This window comes from Gadus chalcogrammus, chromosome 2, assembly GCF_026213295.1.
Source record: "Gadus chalcogrammus isolate NIFS_2021 chromosome 2, NIFS_Gcha_1.0, whole genome shotgun sequence".
NCBI lineage: Eukaryota > Metazoa > Chordata > Actinopteri > Gadiformes > Gadidae > Gadus > Gadus chalcogrammus.
This window is the reverse complement of record NC_079413.1, coordinates 7,510,648-7,538,360: the sequence shown is the minus strand read 5'-3', so window position 1 is coordinate 7,538,360 and position 27,713 is coordinate 7,510,648. Positions and strand designations below refer to the sequence as shown.

The following is a 27,713-nucleotide window of genomic DNA, read 5'->3' as shown; positions in this document are numbered from 1 at the left end:
TTCAGTGGCTCATTGTGAGGCAAGTGCACATAACTGGTGGCAATTCAGGCATCATCAAACAAATGGTATGAATGTAATTGAAACAATGTTTTCTCAGGGAGAAAAATGCAATTTTCTCGTAATTTCTCTCATCTTTTCCTGATGAGGTACACAAGTCTGTATGAGGTTAATCTACCTATATATGACAATTACATCAATCCCTTTTGCCTTTCTCTTTAAATCTAAAACACACACATTCACTCTTTGAAAACGTTTAGTTAGTAGCCTATAGACTCAAGATCACTGCCCACTCAAAATTAGGATATTTGATATTTTACCCATAGTCTATATGCATAGTTCACACAGATGTAGGCCTATCCTTGAACAATTCAATCGGTCAAACATTTGATCTAGCCTTCAACTCTCCGCATACCTCATCAAACCAAAAACGTATTATACTTAATATGTAAATTCATACCGGTGACCTCTGGAAGGCAGCAACGTCTAAATACCAGTAACGGTCCCTCCAAAACCCTGGAGGAGAAGAAGAATGTAGTTCCCATAATTTAAGTCACAAGTTGGCGGACTTCAAGTAGTGAAGTAAAATTTCTGCCATGCATTTCCAAATCTCAGTGGGTCAGTCAAAAAGCGGACAGTCTGATCTTGACTGCACTCAAATGTTATTTATAGATTTTCTTTGATACGTTTAAAAATAATGCTTCTCATTGAAGACATCATAGACGTTTAGGAGTTTCGCCAGGAACCTCTGTTCTTTGAGTGTAGTCGATCATTATTTGGGAATAAATAACCACAAGGGCGTTTCAGGACAAATCCAACTATGGCGGACGTAAGAACTGTGAACGTTGTAGTTTTAGGCGTTGGATTTTTGTTAATTTTTACTGCCTTCACTACCTGTGGAAACATCGAGGTATGCCCGCCACACTTTTTAACAACATTTAGTTATACCATTCAAATTACACAGCCTACTTGTTTCTTTAGTTGGTTCTGTCGCTCAGAAGGCAACTGTGACATCTATAGGTTTAACCAGGAATGCATGGGTATGATTATTTACATAAAAGTGTCTAATGAAGCTTAAACTATGGTAAAGTTATCGATGGGCTTAGCGCCATCCCCCGTAGGCTGAGAGCTGCGTGACTGAACCCCGTGTTTAGCGCATCCCGTGTTACCAATTTTATTCATTCCGCAATCTCCCTCCATTGGAATGACTTACGAGTTACAGTATTTGTTATGCCCAACAGCCTATTTATGCCCCATTTATATATTTTTTAGCAAACACTGATAAAAAGCCTGCAGAATGATACATTCACTGGAAGTGGTTACCACAGGTAGGTTGAAATTCTTATTTCTAAATAGTTTAGGCCTGCTTAACTATTAAGAAGCACGTGCGCGTGTTTGTGTGTGTGTGAGTGTGTTTGTGTGCGTGTGTATGCGTGTGAGTGGGTGTGTGTGCGTGTCGACGTCGGGGGGTATAAAGGCTACTTATGGAGTGATTTTTTTTGTTGACATTTTCCACAAATCTGTAGCCTATTATTGTATTAATTAATGTGTCATATTTTCAACAGCCTCGGAATCATCTATGGAGTTTTTTCCTTCTCAAATTTTCTTGCGCCAACAGTTGTTGCAATACTTGGCCCCCCATGCACAATGCTCATCAGCGGTATACTTTACAGGTACACATTCTTCATTGTATGTATGGATCTAGTTGTTAATGTATTTCAAATTAATTATATTAAGTAATCACATCAACTGCTGTATGAATAATGAATTATAAAGTCTAAACATTGTATTAAGCATAATGTTGGTTCCTTACGCTTAATATGTTGTTATTTCTCTCTTTAGTTGTTATATAGCGGTGTTCATTGTTCCAACTACATGGTCTTTTTACTTGACATCTGTGATCGTTGGCGCAGGAGCAGCCAGTAAGTCAATCACACCTCTCGTTTATTATTAGTAAAGGGTTTTCCATGATAATGTTTAGAATGATGTTATCACGAATTAAACTCTCATTTTGGACCTGCATAGCATACAATTAACACAGAAGTATATAGAAGGCAAGAAAGGGGTTTGGCTCCGAGCAAAAATGCATTTGAGTTTGAAGCACAATGCCTACAGCTTATCTGTAGTCATCCTTGAGCAGGATGAAACCTCTGCCCACTAATTCATGACATCAAGTGTCTTCAAAAATGTGACTTAACGACCAAATTAGTAAATATCTGTCTTTCTATCAGTGCTGTGGACCGCACAGAGTCACTTCCTGGTGGAGAACTCTGACGCCTCCACCATAAACCGGAACACAGGGATGTTTTGGGGTCTTTTGCAGTGCAGGTAAGAGGTGTGGGGGGAGGAGGGGGGGGGGGGGGGGGTGCATATTCCCATCTCTCATACCCTTCAGTTCTGTCTCAACAGCAGTAGTATTGGGATTTGCTTCATTCATGATTTAAATGTCCCATTTAAAAATTATCTTTTGTGATTCTCACATTGTTTAATACGTCTCTCGAGTGGATTTATTATTTAATGTCCTGGAGGAATTCTGAGTAATGGATATTATAGTAATGAAATATTTGAATTCAAAGCGAAGATTATGCTCTTTGTCTTGCTTGTTCAATCTCCCATAGTTTATCTTGATTCCATTGTTTTAGGTCACACACATGTTCAGACACATATTTAGTTCCGTTTTACTGTTGTAGTTGACACAAGCTATCACACACATGTTTGTTTTAGATTTGTTACAGATGAAGGGCCCGTTTCGCTCATTGCTAGTGTTACAATGCGTCATATTCAATATTCTGTTGACATTGTTTTTGTTTATATATTTGTTGACAGCATGCTATTTGGCAACCTTTACATTTATTTCGCATGGAATGGAAGCACCGAAATCTCAGGTATGGTCACAAAAAGAAAATTTGGAAATGTACCAAAAATGTCTATAACATAAGTAAAAGGTTTTTTTGTATCATTATATTACATTGAAATGATTATGACAAATCTATGTCGTTCAAAAACACACAGTAATGCAAACTAAACTACCAAATAGGCAATTTTAGTAAGTTCGTTGTATGTATCAAAACACAAGGTGCATAAGGTCACAATATTCTCTGCATTAACAGGGTAGAATAGTCTCGCAGTAAGGGGGTTGGACTCCCAGCCAAAAGGTTCTGCGTTCAAACCCCCAATACAATCCAGCTAAGACGCTTTAACCTGCTCATGATATATGGCATACTAAATAGACAAGTATATGAATAATTATGAAGGCAAAGATATACTTCATTATACAGTTCAGTTCCTGTTGTAATGTCCCGCAAGGGGAAACTCACTAAGCAGCAGGGCATGATGGAAATTACAAAAACAATACAAAAAAACAATTTGATAAATAAAATGTAAGGATAAAACACAACCAAACAGATAAAAACAGACGACAGGGGAAGGAGCCGTTGGAATATGCCATATGCTCATGTGTATTTGCTGGTGTTTATGACTGAGCTGTACTAATGAAATGTTTCCGTCGCAGAGCGGGGCAGGAAGAACCTCTTCACGACGCTGCTGGTGACCTCCGGGGTCGGTACGCTCTGCTTCCTGGCGCTGAGGAAGACGCAGCACCAGCAGGACGATATGATCTCCGACGACGAAGGCCGCTCCCTGCTCTCGGCGCCCATGATGTAAATAATAATCCCCGCCCCCCAACCCTCCTCTCCCTCTCTACCTCGCTCCACACACGCACAACCCACAGAGCTGAAGAAATACAAGTAAAAACGTAATAATTTGCTCTTGTTAGCTATGTAACCTCATTTCTGAGGGGTGTAATGGCGTATTGATTCGAAAAGTTGTCATTTTGAAGGTTACCGTGGAGCGTCATGTTGTTTTCGACCAAGGGGACTTCTATTGTGTTTGTGTTGTATTGTGTGTCCTCTCCATCATATTTGAAAATGGTTATTGATCGAGCTTCATTATAGGAACAGAAGTGAACAGATGTATTTAATTCTGCTTCCTGTAGGTATAAACAAAGAGCAAACACTGCTGTAAAGGATGCCAAGGCAGAATTCAGTAAGTTGTGTGTGTAAAACATTAATAAGCAAACAAATAGTGGCACAGTGTTGCTGCCTCTCTATACCTGTACAGCTGTACTCCCACCAACTGCTATGTGGAAACGTATTAATCATTTGATATATGGACAAATTCTTGTTATTTGATGTAACCTATTCTTAACCAATCTTATCCGATCTAATCTCTCTCTCATGTTACACAACTCATATTTCCAGAGACCATCCTCCAACTTCTCAGTTCCAAAACAATATTGCTCCTGAGCAGCTGCATGGCATACAGTGGTGAGTATAACTCATAATAATATAATTAAATATGTTCCACTTTTTGAAGCATCCTTTCTCTCAGCATCGACTTCTCCACTTGTCTACAGGTCTAGAGCTGTCTTTCTACAGTGGAGTGTATGGGACTTGTATCGGTGCGACGGAACAGTTTGGGGAGTCGGCGAAAGGCCTAATTGGCATTTCTGGAATTGTAGTTGGCATTGGAGAAATAATAGGTATATTTAATCTCTTCTTATTAAAAATTCATAAACTAACAAACATGAAGTATTTGTATAAGCACAACGCCAGCCAGACAGACAGACAGTGTATCATTATGATACTGCCTTCTTTGGAATAACATTTTGAAATGTGATTTAATATTAATAATGTTAAAACGTTTCCTCTTTCTGTTTACTTCCAACTGCAAAATGTGATTGACAAGTTTGGGAGTGTGACAATGTAGGCGGTGTGACGGAAAGTCTGGGGAAGTGTGTGGGTAGAGGAACAATCGTATTATTTCTGGCATAAACCACCTATTAAGTGTTGCTCTTCTCCTGGCACAGGCTAAAGCTCACTTTCAGTTATTGGCATATCCTTAATTGCAGCCATATGCTCATTTCAATTAATTGGCTACTTATTGTTTTGTTTTATGGATTAGATCGCATTCCTCATTGCACAGTACATTACAGTATAAATAAATGCAGTTAGCACCTGATACAGGGCGGTGTAAAGTGTCGGTAGTGTAAGGCAGGTAATATATATAAAAAATAAAAAAAAATTATATATATATGAATATATATATATGTATACATAAGAAGTACCTAAAGTCTTGACCAAAAACAAATCATCAGTCAACATGTGCTTGCTCGCTAATAAAGAGTGTCTATTCCCATCAGGTGGGGGGTTTTTCGGACTGATGTGCACAAACAATCGCTTTCGCCGCACGTCGGTGGTCTTCCTGGGGATGGTGGTCCACTTTGTCGCCTTCTACCTGATCTTCCTCAACATCCCGGACGACGCGCCCATCGTGCTGAAGACCAGCGCACAGTTCACGTCCTATCTAACTCCCAGGTGATGATGCTCCTAGATAAAAGGAAGAATCTGCATTAATGAGCTGAAACTTTTAAACAGAGCCACTGCCAGGGAACTCAGCGCCGGGTCTCTAAGGAGCAGGTAGGTGGTAGGGTTATCCTCCGCTGGGATGCCTTTGGACATGGAGGGGGTCGGGGGTTCGGAACCAGTACCTATCGCATGGGAGTCTGACACATAATATCCTGCATCTCAATTCAATTCAATTAAAACGTCATCAGTTATGTGGAATAAATAGGGCACATATTATCTGCTAATTTTCCTTTGTCTTCGCCTGACAAACCCAAATAATGTATACGGGGCAAGGTGGGGAGGGGCACTTTTATTATATTTAGGGTTTATATTAATATTTTAAAAGTGGCATATTGATTCATAGGCGAATCCACATAAAAAAACATTTGTAACACATCCTATGATTCTAGGGCTATGAATGTGGTAAGCACACTACCTGTGTTATAAGCTGGTGTATGAAGACATTTAATTTATGCGGAAATGGGTTTTGATTATTTTTTTAACATGCAACACTTTTTGTGTTCAGTGTTTCCATAGCGCTGCTTTGTAGCTTCCTACTGGGTCTTGGAGACAGCTGCTTCAACACCCAGCTGTACAGCATCCTGGGCTGTGTGTACGCAGAGCAGAGCACACCTGCCTTCGCCATCTTCAAGTTCATCCAGGTAGCTAACTCAGTCATCATCTTAAGACGCAGTCTTTTGGAAGCGGAGTGGGTGGAGTTAAAATAGTCATCAACAGTCGAAATACTCGTAGAAGGTTAGCTTGTGTTATAGATTGTAAACGCTACAATATCTAGTGAAAAATATATTTGAATGGAAACAAAATACTTCTGATGTTATAACTGTAAACTAATTGCCCTAATTCCTCACATATTATCCACTATGAATGTATTGAAACCGGAGATGAAGCAAAGTCCCATAACCACAATGTGTTTATGTGTACTAAATCTGTTGGCGGTTGGGTCTGAGCTGGCAGCCCGTAGCAAAGGCATATATATATATATATATATATATATATATCTTTTCTCTTTTTTTCTTCCTCGGTTGTCCTTGGCAGTCGATTTTTGCAGCGTTGGCCTTCTTCTACAGCGGATACCTTCTGTTGAGATGGCAACTCCTACTCATGGTCATACTGGGATTCACGGGGACCTTGGGTTTCTTCCTGGTGGAGAGGATGCAGAACATCTCCGTAGACACGCATGAGCCCTAGGAATTAGTTGTGAAGGAGTGTAGTTATTGAGGGAGGAGAGGGGTGTGTGTTCGCGTGTCCTCATAAGGATGACTAGCTTTTATATGTGATTAATATTGTGACTTCCAGCTTTGTTTTGAAATGTTATATTATAAATGAACGGACATTACTGTAATTTCACTTGCACATTGCGTTCTCTTGCTGGCAAATGCTCTTTTGCTACGGGCTAATATTCATGAATATTTAAGTTTAAACTGCGCTGTTGCGCATCACTAATATGCTGTTTTGATATTAACGCTGACATTTTATTACCATGACTATTTACTATTATTATTTTATTGTCTCAATGTTGAAGGTAATGTTAGTAACACAAGTATATTATAATCTTTAGAACTGCATTCTGCTTTGAAGATTGTTGCAGAAGCCAAACAGGATCAGGTTTTTTGGTACGTGTATGTTACTATGTTTAGAAACTTAAGGCATTTAACCAGAACCAAGATTTGTGTAAAGGCTAAACTGTAGCATCCTCTTTTTAATAACTGAATTGGAATGGACAATCTCTAGTTTTGTCGAACAAACTAAAAAGACTGGATTACAGGGTTCCTTTTGTTCCAAATCCTATCAGAGCTTGGTTTACATTTATTTTTACATTTATTTCAATTTTGTGTTCTTTTTTATCAGCGACAATGAGAGATTTACATTTAAAACACCACAAAATACTTATATGAGACAATCACCAGTTCAGTAACATTTATTGCTCAAGTTTAAATAAATGGTAGGGTTATAATATTTATTTCTATTTGGTAAACGTCATACGATGGAAATGGATGTCACACAATAAACTCTGTCCTGTGTTATTTTATAAAGCTTTTTATCTTACTACAATCTCTGTGTTGAAACATTCTACTCCAATAACAATCACTGCAAATTAATGTCACATTGAAGTAATCAGTCCATTGATTTTTAAATTGAATCTACCATTGACTCAATGCAAATTATTAGTGGTTTCGTTTAAATTAGATTTGACAATGTGCTTATACAAACTGTTTATGCCAAAGAGAATAGAATAAACATCAATCAATTACTTATTAATTCTTCTTGCGTTAGTACTTTTCTAAAAGTTTAATTTAGTGGTCACTTGGTGGTATAAGGCAGGAAGATCAAACAGCCGCATTTTATTCAAGAACCAGAAAGCCATTAATCAAAAAAGGTGTAGGCAAGTTATTAGGGGAGGAGAAGGGGTTTAAGGTCTAGTGTTAACATATTACATCACTGATAATTGAGTATTGATTATATTATAAGCAAAGTAAGCAGTTTTGTCCTCAATCAATTGTGCCACTTAACACCTACAAAACACAGGTTTAAGTGGAATATACAGGATTTATTCTTAAAATTGCATTTAATTACAAGGGTAATCGTAATCGACTGAAACGTCGCATAAACTGGGTGTCACCTCATTGGGTGCTTGTATTTTTTTCAGAACTTTCGGCAGATCACACTGCACTTTGCACGTGCACACACACACACACACACAGGTGAACACTGATGGGCCCTATACACTGGAGGGCCAAGTGAACGATCCACACACTGCACCATATTGGTAGTTTATTTTTAAAGCCCAACACTAGATTGCTTAGTGATCAATATGTCACATGATCGATGGAGTGAGGTCATCGAGTGAGTCCCGTTCAATTAAGTAATGTTCATTCATGAACCAGATGTGTTTTTCTTGAGCCTTTGCTTCTCATGGCCTTGACGTCATTATTTTTCCTATTCCCTCCCACATCCACAGACCAACTTGTACAGTTTATGATTTATTTACTCGTTAATAAACAAAATGTGCTCATTTAGATATGGGGAGCAGGATAGTGTAACGGCTAGTGTTCTGGGTTCAATGCCCAATATTTGTAGCCTACCTGAAGATCACTGCAAGATGCCTACCCCACTAACTCCCTTCTCTAATCTCCTGTTTCTGCATTCACTGTGTCAGTTTGAATAATAGCACCTGCAAAATAACTAAATAGTAAATACAACACCTGATTACCGCTTATAAGTTAAACTGGCAAGGCAGGATACATCGTTTTTAACTACGCAAACGGCATGTTTTTCATCAGGCAATTACATCTGATAAGCCAGCCCGCTGTTGGCATACATTATGGAAATACGACACCAGAGAGTGTTTGTACGAATACATTTGGAGGCAAAAATTAAATATTGTAATTTGAAAAAGCATATTCTATTAAATTAAAATGACTAACAGCTCTATAATTCATTTGCAGGAGAGGAGCGCAAGGCAGTTCAAACACTGTGGGTTCCTTTTTAATTTTGGTATAAAATGGCGTTTAATAGTTTGGCCGTTTTTCAATGGATCAAGATTGTGGGAAACCTGTGTCCCTCATTACACTGAAAAGCAAGTCTTGGCCGTTGAAATACAAGTAATTTAATTGTTATTGTGACAACCCTTTATCACAGTCATCAGTTGTTCCTTCTTCCATAATAAGAAAATTACAGATTTTAAACTTGTTTTATTACAATCATACAAAAATCTATACAGTTTCAGTTCTGTGCGTCACGACCACCAGAAACTCACTGAGAAGCTGAGCTCCAGGGAGCGCACATAGTGCCAGTGCTGCGTGGGGATGAAGAGTACCTCCCCGGGCTTCAGAACACAGTCCCGGTAGGGAGCGTCCACAAACTCTGGGAAGCGCTCTACGTTGGGATTCTCCACCTCCACCTGATTATGGAGGAGGAGGGTGGATGCAGGGATCACGGTCAGAGAGAGGTATATAGATATTATATATATATATATAAATTGATGTATATTCACGCTGAGGCTCAGGTATTCCATAGGCCCCCACCTGGCTGGTGTTGTGGAGGAGCGGTGATTCATGAGGGTAGAGCCTCCCACTGTCGCTGGGGGAATATAGGCGAATGTACTTGCTTCCCAACACCTAGTGTAAATAAGGGAACAAGAAAGGAGGGGGAGGAGTGAGGGGAGACGGACCACTCGCGTGAGGACACTCCAACGGCGGTTTGGACTTAAAGTGCGCCGCACGTTGTTTTATTATTGCTATTATGATTGTTACCTGAGCCAGGAAGTTATGCTGGGGGTCTTGGTGGAGTGGGGAGACTGTTCCCGAGGGGCCGAACCACGCGTTGATGGTGATGTTGTCCTCGTCTCCGTCGCCCAGGCAACAGTAGTCGGGGATGCGGATGTCTTCTTTCAGCTCGGGGATCTTCACACACAAACGCCACGCATATGGACATTTTTTAAAAGATACATCCTTGTGATCTCTATTCGTTTCTCCTCACGTACACAAGCAAAGACTTTTTTGCGGCATGCGGCTCAGGAGGTAGACCGGGTTGGCTGGAAACCGGAAAGAGGCTAGTTTGATCCCGGGTTTCTCCTAGCTCAGTGTCGAGGTGTCCAAGAGAAAGACACCTATCCCTTACTGGTCCCGACTATCTGGCTGTCCCCTTGCATGGTTAACACCACCATCGTTGTGTGAATGTTTGCATGAATGGGTGAATGGGTGAATGTTAGGCAATATTGTAAAGCGCTTTGAGCGGCCACTGGTAAGAAAAGTGCTATATAAATGCAATCCATTTTGTCAGACAAAATCTTGAACAAGTTTGGAGGGTCAATCCTGAGTGACACAGATATCTGTGTTGATCATTATGACAGGAGTGTGGGTTGTTTTCTGTATGCGATAACTAATCAATAATTGTCAGTAGACAGTTGAATTCACAAACTTTGTTCAATTGAATCTTCACCTACATCTGTTTGGATTTGGCGCCGTTACGACAAGTCGATGAATATGAAACTAAAATGCCAATATTACAGAGCTGCAAACAGCTTGCAGCACATATGGTTGCAACATATTTGGCTTTTATCTGGAAGCCAATTGCAATCAATGAAATGTAAAGTTTTATGAAAAAAATATGAAAAATAAAAAGGCTTTTGTTCGAATTTAATTAAAATACAAACATGTTTAACTAACCCTAGAGTTGAAGGTTCTAAAGTTCTAGCGCAACCATAAGGCTGACGTAGGTGGTTGAGACTATCCTAACGATTTGCCGTTTTATTGTATAATATGATTTCAGGGCAGACTGAGTCGACTAACAACAGGAGGAACAAGGGAATTTACATTGTTTAAATAACAACGAGACAGTAATATTAACACGTGACCCTAAAAATGGGCGTGACACTGACCAGCGGTTGACTGAAGACATCTCATCCAATGAACCACCATGCAACAATTTACCTGATCAAAGAGCTGGTGCTGGGCCAAATACCCCACTGGTCCGTCCTCCACCTACACAGATTTGACACGAGACGTTAGGAACAATAATCAAACAGGCAATGAAAATAGAGTCAAGTATTATCAGGCATCACTTACTTTTACTGAAATGTATTTATCAATGAATTCATTGACAGTAAGCAGTCTTTGTGACCACTCCTCATCGGTGTATCTTGACCCAACTTCCACTGGCACCGTTCGGCATCCAGCAATTGATCTTATGTATTCTAGGCTTTGCACAAGAGTGTAAACAACCTCATTAAATATATTTATTCAATAAAAGATGTTCACTTGGCATAGAGTCAATATTCAAGCTTTAACTTGAACGACCATGAAATATATCCGCAAATGTACAAATAAATAATGTCGACTGCAGTTATAAAGTCAAAACCCATTATGCAGACAGTAAAATCTCATGCCAATATTCCGATGTTACAGGAAGGAGAAGATCATCCATTCACTTAATTGGTCTTCGTAATGACAACTTTAATGTACAGTATTAAGTTGGGTAATATAGTGAACCTATAGAACCAATTCCCTTCGTGGCCATTCACACATCCAAATGTAAATGGTTTGTCTTTGTATTTTAATGACAACAGGCCTACCTCCAGCTGTGGTCGTTAAGGGCTGGCCAGTGGTTTATTATTCCTTCCAGAATAACTGGCTGGTTGGTGAGCAGATTATTGTTCTTGAAGCGTTCCAGTGAAGGGCAATTCATCCTGGGAACTGCAGTGGTTTGTTCAATAACAGGAGCAGGTGGGACTTCAAGCTTGATCTTCTGTTCACAAAGCAAACACATTGGATGTCATGGCGGATTTAATCTCATTTGACGGCATACACCTATGCATTTTAATGGACAAAAGTTGAATTGCCTGCGGGTGGTGCTTTTATGTGATTGTAACTCAGCCATTAGTGACTCCTGCTCCTGATACATTTTCAGTTTGTCTATGAATTCAAACTAGGCACCAGTATTGTGCCAACTGCCAAGACACACTCCACCGCCAGCCTATTTAATGAATATGAATGTTTATTGATGTTTGTTTTAAATATATTTGTCTGTTTTTAAATTGTGTTGGCTTTTCTTAACTGTAAGGCGACTTTGAAACTTTTAAACGACGAAATAAAATGTATCATTATTATTATTATTATTATTATTAATAAAATGGTCATGTGATGAATAAAAGCCCCGGTACCTTTGCTTGAACTCGGGGCTCCGTGGGAAACTCCTCCTTGGTGGCTCTCCTGACCTCTGTCTGCAGGATCTGCACCAGGCTGTTGAGAACGTTGTCCATGATGGACGCGCCCATCATCAAGCCCATGTCGCACGTTCTGACGGCCTGGCGCACTCTCTCCGGGGACGGGTCCCCGCGGCACAGAGCCAGGGCCTTGAACAGGCAGCCGTAGGCGTAGACCCGCCGCCACTCCTTGTCCACGTCGCGCCACGTGCCCGTGTTGAGCCGCTCCCAGGAGAGGTCGGTGACCATCTGGGCGAGGGTCAGCGCGTGGTCCCGGGGGTTCAGGATCCTCAGGCTCCTGTCGGTGTACAGCCGCCGCCTGCAGCGAAGCAGCAACTCCGCCACACTGGAGTGCACGCTGTCGCTGAACTGGAGCGGGAAGCCGGCCTCGTCCGGAGGCAAGATGGCGGAGATGTTTGACCACAACGCCGCCATCACTGAGGGTCTTTATCTGCACTGTGAAATACATTTAAAAGAAATGAAACACACACACACACACACACCTGGGACACTTCGGATTTATGTAGCCCTTATTGGAAAGCACTCATTATTGTGGCATACTGGTTCTGTTATTTTTTTCCCACTTCGTTTGAACTGAATATTGGATTTCAGGATTATTTATTACTACAGCCTATGGCGAGGGTTAACACAAACCGGGTTATTTTTCTACTTAACGGCCACACATTATAGCAGGATAATAAAAAATCCAGTCCCATTTGACAAAGGTCTTTATCCTCATTAAAAAAATAAGGCAAGGCAAGGCATTGGAGTGTGCTAAACTAAACAACATCATAGAATGCATTTGTAAAAAAAAAAAATTATTTGCAGAAGACCTTTGTGAATCCCACAACTGAAACACTTTAGTTTACTACAGTGTGTTATTGGCTTAGGTAATCCCCACAATCTAATCACAAGACACAAAGGCACTGATGATGGTGTGCACCTTTTAATATTGCTTTGGGTTAACAGCCTGTGCATCACTCTTCATTTTATTACATTGTTTACGACCCTATTGACTTTGACCAAGTCCAGCGGGGAGTGAAATCATCCCTACAAGGGATTAGGGAAGGCCATTGGATCCCATCTCAGCGAGGTAAACAGGTATACAAACCACAATAGTTTATAAGAGCCATTAACTGGGAATTCGCTGAACCACAATAGAAAACGGAGCAAAAAAACTAACTTGTGAACTTTAATCACCTCTGAATACGTTATATTGTGCCCCAGGTATATTAGCAATATCTGGGTTTTAATGAATTAAGATTCTTTTTCATCTGCATAGAAAGAAAATCCAAACAATGGGATCCTCACTTGTGTATTGTAGCCTACTACGGTACGTTTCTCTTTCGGGCAGATCCATAAAACCTGACGCTAATGCTGCAACATTTAGACGAGACATGTGGGTACAAAACTCTTAGTATATTCATTCTTAGCTTTTTTGCAGTTTGGACTTCCCTGCAGATATTCTTAGTTCTGTTTCTTACCTCGTATCTTCTGGTAGCATTTATATTTCTAAAATAGAATCAACTATACATCTAACGTTAACGTTATCGAAATAGAAAATAAATTGATAAGATAGCGATGCACATACAGTAGGTTCAAACGCTTCGTAACCAAACAGTTTTGAGCACTGATAATGGCCTAGTGGGACAATAAAAACAGTCCGACCAGCAACGGGGTTCTCTTGCAGCATTGTTCCACATCGAATAGCACGCTGCACTTTAAAAAAAATATACCATCAAACAATTGTTTGATCATTTAAATGCATGCAAGAACGCGTTGTCTTTACTACTTGCATCTGCTCTCCCGATCCAGCGGTGTGGCGCGTTTGAATCTATGCGCGTGTGCTCTGTGTTTGTGGGCGCGGTCGTGCACTGCGGAGCGCGCACGTACTGGTAGTCTGCAGGTTCCACCGACTCAGATACTCATTCACTTTGAAATTATTCGAAGTTAGTCCCAATCGAAAGACATACATAATCAAATAGCGTACGTGATTATGGTGGATGTTTTTAAAATAAACAACACAATCCTTCGTTAAAGCCTGGAAAATAGGCTTAACAACATGTTCTAGCCTATTTTCCAAGCTATTACTGCTGAAACACTTTCCAAATAGTCAACACAATTTGAGGCGGGACACTCAAGGGACATCATTTTCGACAATTAACAACGGAACTTGGGTAAGACCAATAAACTTGAGAGGAACTGTTCCATGGCTCACTCTAGCATCTTTAACATACGACGACTGTCACAGCCCAATATATTTGAGTAATCGTTGGGAGCATTTGTTCTCGTCGATGCGAATGTTTTAACCATGTAAAGGGACCTTTCATTGTCCATGTAGTGCTACTGCTTGTGGGAAATGCGCACCTCTCACAAAGCCAGCTTCTTCACTTATCAATGAACTTTCCCAATTATAATTGTCTTTACCAAATAAGATAAAATACTTTATTTCTTTGTTTTTCAACAAGCAACGGAAATAGCCAACTACAGTTATGTATAACCAGCACCGACTCCTTTTTGTTGTATAGAAAGACACTACAGCATGTCCGCACGGCTTTAATTAACATTCTATTATTAAATGCTAGCAATTAATTCTCATGAAAAGCCATTTGATAAACACGATTTAAGAGTTTCCCCACGGCGAGCGTTCTATCTCTAGGGGAGGAGATAGGGAGGTGGAAATAGAAGGGGCGCGCGGGCCTCATGTGGCCTCGCAGGCGGGCAGGCCTGCAAGGTGTTCACGTGTTATTGTGTTTGGGAGCAGTGGGAGCCTTTTTGAAGTAGCTGTCATCATGTTTTTTCTCAGGGCTTGGCTGTGGTAGTACATGAGAGAGACACAGAGAGAGAGAGACAGCTAGAGAGAGATAGAAAGAGAGAGAGAGGTCCACCAGGAGATAGCGAGAGTGAGCTGGAGAGATAGAGACAGAGTGTGAGAGAGGGAGAGGTCTACCACAAGAGAGGAGAGAGAGAGGACTACAGGAGAGAGAGAGAGGAGTGAGAGAGAGAGGTCTACCAGGAGAGAGGAGAGAGAGAGGTCTATGAGGAGAGAGGATAGAGCGAGAGAGAGCGAGAGAGGTATATATAGAGAGAGAGAGAGAGAGAGAAAGAGAGAGAGAGAGAGAGAGAGAGAGAGAGAGAGAGAGAGAGAGAGAGAGAGAGAGAGAGAGAGAGAGAGAGAGAGAGAGAGAGAGAGAGAGAGATTGAGAGGTATACCAGGAGAGAGGAGAGAGAATGCATTATTCAGATGTGTATCACTCTGCTTGTTGAAATAGGGTGTGAAGGCTCATTGAAGGTCATGGAAGCAGCGATGCTGTTGATCCCCGTGCTGTCAACACCATGCGCTGGCCGTCCTCCCGAATCTTTTCCAGCAGGGGGTCATGACCTTTCCGGGATTTATGGAGCAGGAAGGCGGGGGGGGATGACGCTGTGAAAATGGAACAAGAAATGAAAATGACCTGAAATATGAATATGCATCATATTTGAAAATAGTTAGAATTAATTAGTTCGATTTGTAAATCTTTTTTTTTTATATTGTTTTGTGTATTTGCTTCAGATTGATCAACATATTTGGAAATTGTGTTTGCCATCAAATATTTGATCAATAATGATTATGATTATGACTATTATCATGATTATAAGTAGTATCAGTAGGATAGTAGTAGTCTGATTTGATAGCAGTAGTCGTAGCAGTAGTAGACGTAGTATGTATCACCATTATTATCACCATCATAATCTTATTTACTGTTGGCCCCCTAAGGTGCGCGTCACAAAAGTGTCACACGTTCGGGGTTCCCCCCGTGAGCTGAAGCTGGGCGTCGGCGGGGCACGGCGGAGCTGAGCGTGACAGTCAGGACCACCACCACCACAGCATCCCCATAGGGAGGGGGGCATGCCTGCAGAGGCATAACCACTCAGGGACCAGCATGGAGGTATGTGGAGTTGTGTGGAGAGGGGGGTGGGGGGGGGGGGGGGGGGGGGGGAGGTGGGATGCAATCAGCCCCTATTACGCTCCAGGTGCTGCAGAAATAAAAGATGGAAACAGCCCTGGGGTGGTATCGCTACGGATCAGAATCCAATTAGACACCGTTAAGCTCTACACCAACCACCAGTCGTAGTCTGTTGACTCATGAAATTAATCTATTGTCGACGCGAAAAAGAATGTGTTTGCGAGAGAGTTGCGCCGCAGCCAGTCGAACCCATGTTGAGCTCGGGCCCCGTACCTGGGCGCGCCAACATGCTGCTCACTGCGACGCGGGTTGCGATTGATAAATAATGTTTGGCACGTTTTGTTTTTTTTTGTCAATGGGGATGACAGGAGTAAGGTGCGCGTGTGTAATGAGTCATTCTGGCATTCCTGAAGCAACTTTGGAAAGACTGTCAGAGATATTCTGAGACGTGTGAGGAGTGAGTGTGCACATGCACTGACACACACACACACACACACACACACACACACACACACACACACACACACACACACAGACACACATACATGCGCAGCTGACACACATATGCTTTGGGCCGACACTTACCTACGGTACTCCGAAGAGCACGCGCAACACACGTACACATATACTCATATTACACACACAGACACAGGCACCCACCCACGCACTCCCAGCCGCAGAGCCCCCAAACTCCCAGCGACAATGTTTTATCACCAAGCAGTTTGTCTCAGAGGTAATTTATGCATGCATAAAACCCATAAGAGGTTAAGGGCTGTTACATACCTGTAATGGCCACTCCAAAATACCCCAAAGATGTAACAAACGAGAGGTGTAAAGTTAAATGTCCTGTGAAATCACGAGGAGGTCTGAAACAAGCTGCCTTTACGGCCCGTATGGGGGAGGGTAGGGGGGGGGGGGGGGGGGGTGGGGAAGGAGGTGGGGGAGACTTCCACAGTCAATTATCCTGGGCACACCCGGATCTCGGCCCAGACATGATCGGGGGTCCGCATCGCAGGTCGGTTTTCGCAGATGTTGCCTCCACCGCCGCCACCGCCGCCACCCCCCCCCCGCCCTCACCTCCATCCCCGCCCCGGTCCAACCATCCGTCCTCCTCTGACCCTCTGCCCAACCCGGCTGTGAGAACAGCCAGAGATGACTAAACAATTCCAGGGGTCCATCAAAAAGACACAACCCCCACCACCTCCATGACTACCACTACCGACGATCCCGACTCCTCCGACACCTCTTTCCAATACCACCCCCCCCCCACCGACTTCTCCACCACCACCACCACCTCCTCCTCCACCACCGACACCACCACTCGCATCACCACCTCCCCCGCAACCCTTCTCCACCACCACCACCACCACCACCACTTAATCCCCCAGCCCCACCACCAGCAGCACCACCATCACCGCTCGCATAACCACCTCCTCCACCACCACCCCCACTACCCGACCCACCAACTCCTCCACCTCCTCCAACACCACCCCCCCACCACCACTTCCTCCTCCACCACAACCACCAACTCCTCCACCCACCTCCTCCTACACCAACCCCCCACCATCTTCTCCACCACCACCATCTCCTACACAACTACCAACACCACCCCTCCCACCACCAGCTGCTCCTCCACCACCACCACCACCACCACCACCTCCTCCTCCACCAGGCTTTCACACCCGGTCCATGGCCTCGGAGCCAGCCATGCGTTCCCTCCCTGAGCAGGTCTACTGCGGGTTCCCAGCGATGGCGCTCGTCCAGCGGCAGTGGGTTCTGTCGCTACCGTTTTGGATCAACTGAATGTGGCCAGGTGGAGGACTACAGTCGGGTGGGGGGGAGCTAGCAGGTGACACCTGCTACTTCCCTTTAATTGGAGTGCAAACATCTGTTTCAGGGGTAGACAGCAGTGGGGGGGAGGGTCTGGGTGTTTTGTTTGTTGTTTTGTTTTTTCTCCTCACTGGTTGATACTCGTTTGAGCGATGATGATGTATGGGACAGTTCATTGACGTGCCCAAGGACACTGGGTTCTGCAACAAGTGGATGGAGTTCTCATACTTCTGCGATGGCAACGTATTTATTTTATGCAGTTGTTTCACTCTTTATTTTAATTGTTTTGTCTTCTACTTTTTTTAATTCTCTTGCTGTCCTGTTCTTCCTGGCCGTGACATCTGCATTTCCTGTCTGGGATTAATGAAGTACATCCCTTCTCATCTTAAAGAAAGCATATCTAGTTATGCCTTCAGCGGCAATACAATTATTTTGTCTGCATGTAAAATATCATATCGTCTGCTGGATTTTCCACATGGCCTTTGAAGAATAACAGCTTTTTAACATTTGAAGTAGTAATGACCAACTCAATGTAATAACGCTGCAGTGAGACTCAAGATTCAAAGTGACATTCACCTATTCTGCTGTGAACTGTGGAAAATTGTCTATTGGCTACAAGTGGTACGGAGATGGTACTCCCCTTTGATCTCGCGCTCTCTCTAATGTAAAGTTATAAGCGTGGTGAGGATGAACACCGAGAGAAATAGAGAGAGAGAGAGGAAGAGAGAGAGAGAGAGAGAGAGAGAGAGAGAGAGCGCTTCCCACATGCAAAATAATTCTTCCCAGGTACTGTGATGGTCATCCTTAGGGGCTCTGTGGCCACGGAAGTTAGAAGCCGCATGACCAAATAAAATCGTTATGACACATATTTGGTGCCAGCACCACCTTTGATACATTGAATAGGAGCCACATCCTGCCCTCCTATTCTCTGCTATTTCTGTTTGAGCGTAGATTTACTGCATCGACTGAAATTGTTATTTTGCCTTTAATCAAAATCAGAGAGAAATTCAACGAGTGACACATATTTGCTAACGTTAATGTTACCTTCTATCTCTGAATTATGATTTGCTTTTCGTTGTTTATTAAGGCTAGTGGTTAAAAAGATCTCATAGCCTCATTAAAAAAAAGACCTATTTTTTGGTTGGGCTTCTTAGAACGATATCTTTTATTAAAAAATCCAACCCAACATGATTAATTCTGATGACTTCCTGAAGGTCACTTTGTAAAAAAGGAAGGTCACAGGCCAGCAGAGAGCAGTGTTGGGGCACTGAACCGCTCACCTGCTATTACAGCCACACTGTACACAAACAAATTGTGAAACAGTGTTCATTTGCCACAGTATTTTCATCCTGATGTATAAATGCTGAGCTTCCCAGTGCTCAGTGTGGGCGTGTAATTAGGACAAGAATGTGTGAAACTGGAAGAGGAAAACTATCTTCATAATGACTCGAAATACGGAAGAAGCCAGCTCGGCATGCATATTTTATAAACTGTAGTAGACAAGACAATCCGTCTCTGAAGTTCTGGTGAATTATTTTCACCCGTTTTTTTCTTACATATCACATTGGCTGTGGTTATGCATATTCTAATCAGAATCCACTTGATATTTTCTAGACCAAGAAGAATAATATCCCACCCATCTGTTGCTTTATTGTTTTTATGTGCATCGTTAAAATAACCCTAGTAATATAAACATTCAGCAGACCCAACTCAAAGATAAGCCTTTAATATTTAAGTATACTAGGCCCCACATATAGGCCAAGTAAATGTAATACAAATCACGACATGAAAAAAGAAGATGCAAACATCCGGTTAAACAGTGTGACAAAATATCAGAACGTTGCTCTGGAATTCAACAGGAAAACAATACAAACACCAGGGCTTCATCCAAAGGAGTGAAGAAAGACTTGTGGCAGTTGGTGAGAATAAATCAAAGCTGTAGGTGTCTGACCTTGGCGTACGGGAGCATTCTCCAACTAGGTCAGCAGTCACTTTTACTTGTGGAAAGAAAGTCCAGTTCTCTAGTGGTTTTTCGTTTCTTTTTTTCTCACTCTCTCTCTCTCTCTCTCTCTCTCTCTCTCTCTCTCTCTCTCTCTCTCTCTCTCTCTCTCTCTCTCTCTCTCTCTCTCTCTCTCTCTTTCTCTCTCTCTCTCTCTTTTTCTCTCTCTCCTCTCTGTTCCGCACGTGGACATCTCCCACTCTGGGTAAAGACATCCGCAGCAGTCATGTGTCAGCATGTAGGAGGCTAAATGTTTTTCCTTGTTTTCAGGAGTGGAGGAGAAGGGGGAGGAATTGGAGAATAGATAATCTCAGGGACACCTGTGGCCAGCCACTGTCTCCGTCACAAACAACCGCCTTTGCAAATCAGCGAGGGAACCGGGAGGATACGCCCAGTCAGACGATTGGAACAACAACGGCTCATGATGAAACCTCTCTGCCTAAAAAGTTAGCTGCAGCCATACTTTATATCTCCCTAAACAATTCCTTCTTTGTTTCTATTTGATTTGTTTTTTGTTGGGGGGGGGGGGGGGGGGGGGGGGGGTGGTGCTTGTCTCCTTGGTCTCTCATTCTGGCTCTCTCTCAAATTCTTGACTTTAATATCTAGTTCTCTCTTTCCTTAAATCTCTACCCCTCTTGTTGAATCTATCTCTTCGTTATTTATTCCAACATCGTATGTGTCAAACCAGTGCATGTAGTCATACTTAACACCGCTATTGTTAGAGGGAAGATGGAGGGTCGTAGGGTGAGGTGTGATGAGTTAAGTAATGCGTGCTCCACCAATCTGCTGCTGTCTCTTTCACACACCCACACCCGCAGACACACGCGTGCGTGTGCGCATGCACGTGTGTGTGGGTGTGCAGGCACACATCTCCTTGAATGCGCCCAGGGGCCTGAGAGACTCAAATTAGATTCAGTCTTCAAATGGGTAATGATGCATAATCCACTTTCTGTGTTCGCGGTTTTTTGACTTGCTCTGATTACATCTGCAATCTAACAAAATGAGTTGGACGTCACATATCTTTGCATTTAGTGTTCCCCGCTGTATTCGCCACGATGCACATTAGTGGTCTGCTTGGCTGTCTGGGGATACTTTTACATTCTGAGATGAACAATTATGAATCTCTGCTGAGGAGTGCTGAGTAGGTACAGGTTTTGGATAGTCTAGTGGTTAAAGGTGTTGGACTCCAAACCAAAAGATTCTGGGCTCAAATCCTGATGTCTGCCCTGCATTCCACCTGTAGTCATCAGTGAGAAAGAGTTCCAAACACCCTACCTGCTCATTAATGACACGCATGTAAATGTGCCCCTATTTGCTGCAATTTGCCAGAAGGCTTGCTATATCACTAATTAAATACACAGATTTTAGGGTTGTTAAATTGTGTGGAAAGGGATTTGAAACCACAATATGTCCTTCCTAAGTGTGATAATCTGGTGAACCAAACAGGCTAATCTCCAATCTTTATCCTCCTTTATAGCTGACCTTTCTATGGTAGCCTGCTTCCAAACAATATCGTATTTAAGTGTACAATTAAAATAGCACGTGGTACTAACACTGTTACTGGTATTCTTTGTCAACCAAAACTCAGTCTACGTCCTTAAGATTACCCTGCAGTTACCTAGGAAACTGTTTGAAGTGTTTGTCTGATGCAAACCACCACATTTTGGATTCAACTGTCTCTTTGTTTGTTGTTATAACAGAAAAAATTATTTAATACTGAAATGGAATGATGTATGTATGTACCAAGGGTACTGAAATGTAATGTAGTGTGACAACAGTTAGATGATTCTTGGCTAAATTAAAGCAAAATCTTAACTGTAAATCTGGCAAAAAATGGCATAAATATCCAGTTTTTCAGACATTATGTTCAGCCTATATACTTGGATATTATGCCACTTTAACTTCATGCACAAATTCAACCATCAGTTATATTGGCACCATAGTTAATTGAATGTGGTTTATCTAGAAAACAAATAAAAAATCTAAGGGAGAATACATTTGGTTTTAATATCAATGAGAGGACCGTGGTACAATTCGATCCATAAATGTTTGGGAACAACAAATGAAAGTGTCAGCCAGAATACTCCAGCCGTAAACCTGGTCTCATGATTATTTTTACCTCTCAGATCCAATAAACAACACATCTAATCATTCCTGAGGTGGTCCTTCAATATTGATGTGCAAAATCCAATTCAATCCAATCTAAAACTAGAAAATCAAAAGTGTCTGGTCGGGAAAGTAATCAGCGGTAGGAGATTTATTTTACAAATCGGAGAGAAACTAATAGTAATAATAATAATAAAAATAATGTAACATTAGCATTTTATGAGTAAGGGCTGTGTACTGCCTTCATTAAAATTGACAACGAGTATAACACCTCCAGTGCACACTTGTCAGAAAGTAATTAAAGATGTTTGTTTGGAATGACTGAGGCACTTTTCATAGTCATCCTTATCTCCAGTACCCCTAAAATATTTTTTATGCTTAATGAACAGTCAGCCCCAACTTTGTAGCTACTCATTACCATTTGGTAATGTGTTTTGTTGTTAAAGGTGCCGTAGGTAAGACTTAAGAGCAGTAATTTGTTAGAAATGGCATAGCCATCCGTCTGCTATTAGGAAGTCAAACGGCTATGACTTTTTCTTCGGGTTTTGTATCGAAATCGTGCTCTCTTATGTGCATTTCTCTCTTTCTCTGAAATCGTATCTACAGCAACTTTAAAATAACCCCTTTGGTAACAGAAGATATGGGTAACCTGTTACCATCAGCCCTTATAGCGAGGGGAAGACCCCCCCCCCCCCCCCCCCCACTCGCGCTTACACTGACCACAAGCTCATCTATTATTTGGTCCAGGGTAGGAGACAGGAGGGTGCGGTGGCCAGGGACTTTGACTCCTCGTCAGATGGATATGGGTTCGGTTCCCATTGTCTGCAACCCACCTGTAGGCAATGGCGTCCTTGAGCGAGACGCCTAACCCAAGACCTGCTTCTTAATGGCGTGTGTCTCTTGGATTGGTCCGCTAACCTAAACCACACCCAAATCCGACGCAGAACCAAAGAAAGTTCAGGACTGCGTCGAAGCGGCCCCGTGGTCATTGCATTGTGTCACATAACACCATAGTCCATGCAAGCATGTACCTTTCAACAAAGCCCTTTCCCTCTGTGTCTCTGATCCAAGAGGGCTCCTTCCTTCCTGTTTCTCCCCTCTCCGTTAAGTTGAAGACTTACAACGTTGTCACTCATCCCTCGTCGTCGGGGTCCCAGGCACGGCACACCGGGGCATGATTACCGCAGCGCTCGGTGCGACGGAGACATCTCGGTTGTGACTTAGGAGCCCCCTGTATGGCTTCATTAAAGCAGCGCCATACATCTTCCCTGTAGCTGGGCGCTGCCCCGGGGACCGCGGCTACGGCATCCAGGGGAAGCATGGTGACGTGCAACACTGCATCATGTGTGAACACCATCAACACCGGGACTCCCCTCTCTTTTATCCTTTATTTTCCTTTGTTTTCTGATGTAGAGGTGGAAGAAGTTTCCGGGGTCCGGGGGTGGGGGTGGGGGTGGGGGTGGGGGTGGAGGAGGGTGTGATGGGGGTAGGGATTGACTGAGTCACAGGGGCGGAGGTGCTGATGATTTGATCTCTTCCCCTTCTCCTCTTCACACGAGACAAAAGATACCACTGGGACCTCAACCAGCCCCTCCTTCATCTCCAAACCCTCCTTTCTCTACCTTCTCCACCCTCCTCTTCCCTCCTGCTGCTCCCCGAGACGCATGAATCATCTGTGACAGGGCCCCTCCCTCTTGGTGTTTCCTGGCGTTGAATTATCCACCCGGGTAAGGAACCTTGATCAATTAGTCAATCGCTCAACAGGGCCCTCAATTAACGGGGCGATTCCCCGATGCTACTCCACTCCTCACACTGCCTCTTTCCAGCGCTGCCAATTAGGCCGATCTCAGGGAGAGAGACATAGGGAGAGAGATGGGGAGAGAGAGAGAGAGAGAGAGAGAGAGAGAGAGAGAGAGAGAGAGAGAGAGAGAGAGAGAGAGAGAGAGAGAGAGAGAAGGGAGAGAGAGAGAGAGAGAGAGAGAGAGAGAGAGAGAGAGAGAGAGAGAGAGAGAGACATTGGGAGACAGATGGAGAGAGAAGAGGAAGAAAGAACAGAGAAGGGGGCTAGAGAGAAGAAGGGAGGTAGAAGGAGAGAGAGAGAGAGATATAGAGAGATGGATAGAGAGAAGGAGGGAGGTGGAAGACGGATAGAGAGAAGGAGGATGGTAGATGGAGAGAGAGAGAGAGAGATGGATAGAAAGTGAGAGGCAGAGCGGGAGGAGCGGTGTTGGTTAACTATACCTGGGGCTTCATCTAGAAACACGTCTGTGAGGCTGAAAATAAGAGGAGAGGGAAAGAGGGGACGGACCCCCCCCCCCCCCCCTCCACACACACACACACACACACACACACACACACACACACACACACACACACACACACACGCACACACGCACACACGCACGCACGCACGCACGCACGCACACACACACTCACCACACCTCTCCTCAGAGTTATGTGCTCAGGGATGCTGTTGCAGAATTGATTTCTTTTTTTTTTCTTTTCTCTATATTCTTTTCTTTCCTTTTTTTTTTTCCATCCTCACAAATTCAAAGAGTAACTGCCAATCACCTGAATTGGCAGGTCGAAGGCACTCCAGAGTCTGAGCCCCGCCGAACGCAAAGAGAGGAGAAGAAGCCGGGGCTAAAAGGAGATGTCTGCGGGTTCAAACGGAATACAGATTGGCATTGGGATGTGTTGTGGGGAGCCCCCAGGGCGCCATGGCAACAAGCCCCCCCCCCCCCATACCTCGAGTCCACTCCAATAGGCCGGGGCATGTGTCAGAGGGGACTGTGGGGCGTGAGGCTCACTGTAATTGGAGCAATCTGTTCCCTCTGCCCAAAGCTGCTGGGACCGCTACATGTTTGAATGCTTAACCCTGGCGAAGATGTCCTGCGTTTCCCAGTGCGGCCACCAGTGCGGCCACCGGTGCGCCACGGCCCCGTGCTCATCTGTTTTTTTAGGGGGGGGGATAAGAAAAGGTCCCATCTCTGAACAGCATCCTCGCTGGAACCCGAGGTGCACTCTGACATTTCTACTTAAGAGCTCCTCCAACGACTCCACATCTCGTCAGGAAACAAAAGAGCTTCTGCTCAATCCTGTTTTCTGGTGAATTAGACTGTGGGCTCGGTGTGTGTGCGTGGGTGCGTATGTGTGTGTGTGTTGTGTGTGCTGTGCATGCTCATATGTTTGCCTGCGTGTGTCTGTGTGTGTTTCTGCATGTGTGTGGGTGTAGCATGTGCATAGAAGCCTTCAGGATTCAATCATTGTACATGCACGACGACTAGCTAGGAGGGTAGTGCTTCTGTAGCTGGCGGCGCCTTGTTACAATAAACCTGACCTCAAAAGGGAAAGATCACTGCACCCCAGAGTTGTCGCAGAACAGTCTCAGAATACCGAGCTGCAGCAATTGGCATTTCAATTTCCTGTAGTATTTTGTTTCAGTATAACGTAGCATTGAACTCATTGAACTCTTCGCTCTGGCTCGCAACCTGACCTCCGGTCATGTGGTACCCCTTCTGTACAGCGCCTGAGGAGTTTACAGCTAGAAACTACCTTGTGTCATTATTGGGGTTTAAATTCTATAAAAATAATTATTATATAATTTTATTGTAATTATCATGAAATTGTACCGTTATATAGGTATCATTAATAGTAAGAACATTAATAATGTTAAGGGTTATTAGAATAAATGTCACTTTAAAATCACTATAAAGGCTGTCGCTGACGAAAGAATCAAATACGAATCAGCCTTCCAATATTTATTTTGATGAACCCGAGAAAACGTCATTGCGCAAAACGCCTTCCCCGTGAGCCATTTAACATCCTGTTCTTCAACTGTGTTTCCGTCCCGGACATAAATAGTTGAGTGTGAATCAAATAATAAACCATAACTCAGAGTGCGGGGCGTTTCAGACATGAATGACCTGAAATTGGCATTATTTATGGGATTTCATTGTCACTTGCACTGGTGTGCACTCAGCGGAGCGCTGACAATATGAGAGCGGCCATCGGTTGGGGGAGCGACCCCGAGCTGGTCCTTGCAGGAGTGCTAACTCGTGTCGTAGAACAAGCGTGTACCTCCCACGGCATCGGGGAGGCGGAGCTGGGGGGGGGGGGGGTGGGGGGGATGGGATGGGATGGGGGAAGGATACTGCAACAGCCGCACCACCTAAATCCTCCCATGTATATGAAAGTTGATGGACTCCAATCAAAGCCACTGGGGCAGATGCATTACATTTTCTGGCTCATTGAAATCCCCCCCCCTCCCTCTCTCTCTCTCTCTCTCTCTCTCTCTCTCATTCTTTTTTTCAGATTAGCCACGCCGTGTTGCAGGGGTGAGCAGGAGTGTGTAGCCCAACTCAGGGGAGGACAAGACAAGAGAAGAGACTTCTCCAAATCCTCAGGTCTAGTTGCTGAGGAGGTAACCCCAGTGGGGGTGGTGGAGGTGCACCACCTATGACAGATTTGTCCTGCACTTTGTGGTGTTACTTTGTGGGTCTCTCAGCGGACACAGGCAGGTAACTTCACAGTCTACTTCTCCGAGATCGTTTTTTTCCCACCGCTAGCAGCCCGGTGAGAAATAAAGAATACTTCATGGATGGAAAAGTTGTGTCGGTGGTTGTCCCAAAATCCCAACTGCTGACAAATTGACGTCAAAAATCCAATTTAATTTGGATAAAGATGCTTAGCGATAATCTATGTCTCCCTTTTGAACACATCTTATTAGTTGGAGGTCTTCCTGCTGTGGCATAAAGGTGATGAAATGTCTCTTTTAAGAGGGAAATAGGGGAAAGAGGGGATCTTTGTAAAGTCCTACATCTTTAGCCTCTGCTTTGGGAAATAAGTGATGGGACGAACCCACTCAATGAACCCACGACCCCAGCACCTCTCTAGTCCTGTATGTGACCTGATCACGGTCTCTTAATATATCTAAAATATAGATCTAATGAATGCTACCAATCACGACTCAGCTCGTGTTCACTGCCCTAGAACTTATCCGCAAGTCTTTGCAAGGGTCTAGAAAATTATTATTTATTTCCTGCCCGAACGCATTTATATTTCCACCCCAGTTAATGCCGATGATTACCTAATGACCGGAGGAATATGCAAACCGTAATGATGTATAATAATAACAGTACACGGGTGCAGCAGCGTATATGTATTACCTCTTTCTTCAAGGCTGCGATGCTATTGTGGTCCTATCGTGTTTCCATCCAAAAGCATACACACACACCGACACACATGCTTGCACTCCACACACATATACACACACATGCATTCACACACCACACACACACACACAAACACACACACATAGACACGCATGCATGAAGACACACACACACACACGCATGCTCACCACACACACACACACATACACACGCATGCATTGCACGCACGCACGCACGCACGCACGCACGCACGCACGCACGCACGCACGCACGCACGCACGCACGCACGCACGCACGCACGCACGCACGCACGCACACACACACACACACACACACACACACACACACACACACACACACACACACACACACACACACACACACACACACACACACACACACACACACACACACACAAGGTAGCATCTGTGTTCGACTGGGCTGACGTAATGCTTGCCTCAGAAGTGTACTGACACAGGTTAAACACCGAGATTGACCTGGCTTTCAGGCCTGATCACTATCTGGGTCATT

General features: G+C 43.5%; 2 protein-coding genes and 1 long non-coding RNA gene across 8 annotated transcripts; 2 read left to right on the top strand and 1 right to left on the bottom strand.

Moving 5' to 3' along the window:
* The first annotated feature begins 509 nt into the window (after positions 1–509).
* LOC130372469 (UNC93-like protein MFSD11) lies at positions 510–8,249 on the top strand. The gene is made up of 13 exons (XM_056578484.1): positions 510–907; positions 1,270–1,325; positions 1,563–1,670; positions 1,840–1,919; positions 2,229–2,325; positions 2,824–2,882; positions 3,509–3,656; positions 3,992–4,041; positions 4,257–4,322; positions 4,412–4,537; positions 5,198–5,372; positions 5,929–6,064; positions 6,459–8,249. Exons 1-13 carry the CDS (start codon positions 818–820, stop codon positions 6,609–6,611), a joined length of 1,344 nt encoding a protein of 447 aa, XP_056434459.1. The 5' UTR covers positions 510–817; the 3' UTR covers positions 6,612–8,249.
* On the bottom strand, positions 5,143–14,043 carry kdm8 (lysine (K)-specific demethylase 8). Of its 6 annotated transcripts, none has more exons than XM_056578514.1 (9): positions 13,923–14,043; positions 12,085–12,582; positions 11,497–11,669; positions 10,991–11,123; positions 10,856–10,906; positions 9,677–9,826; positions 9,449–9,541; positions 9,181–9,324; positions 5,143–5,384 (listed from the first exon to the last, which is right to left on the bottom strand). In XM_056578514.1, exons 2-9 carry the CDS (start codon positions 12,559–12,561, stop codon positions 5,358–5,360), a joined length of 1,248 nt encoding a protein of 415 aa, XP_056434489.1. In that variant the 5' UTR covers positions 12,562–12,582; positions 13,923–14,043; the 3' UTR covers positions 5,143–5,357. The 6 variants fall into 6 exon arrangements, with proteins under 6 accessions (XP_056434489.1, XP_056434479.1, XP_056434499.1 ...); XM_056578504.1 differs by lacking the exon at positions 13,923–14,043 and adding an exon at positions 13,438–13,903; XM_056578524.1 differs by lacking the exon at positions 13,923–14,043 and adding an exon at positions 13,718–13,903.
* Positions 14,010–27,371, top strand: LOC130372503 (uncharacterized). Its single transcript, XR_008893351.1, has 4 exons — positions 14,010–14,303; positions 15,884–16,055; positions 20,173–20,348; positions 26,323–27,371. It is a non-coding gene; the product is annotated as an uncharacterized LOC130372503 (long non-coding RNA).
* Positions 27,372–27,713: the final 342 nt, after the last annotated feature.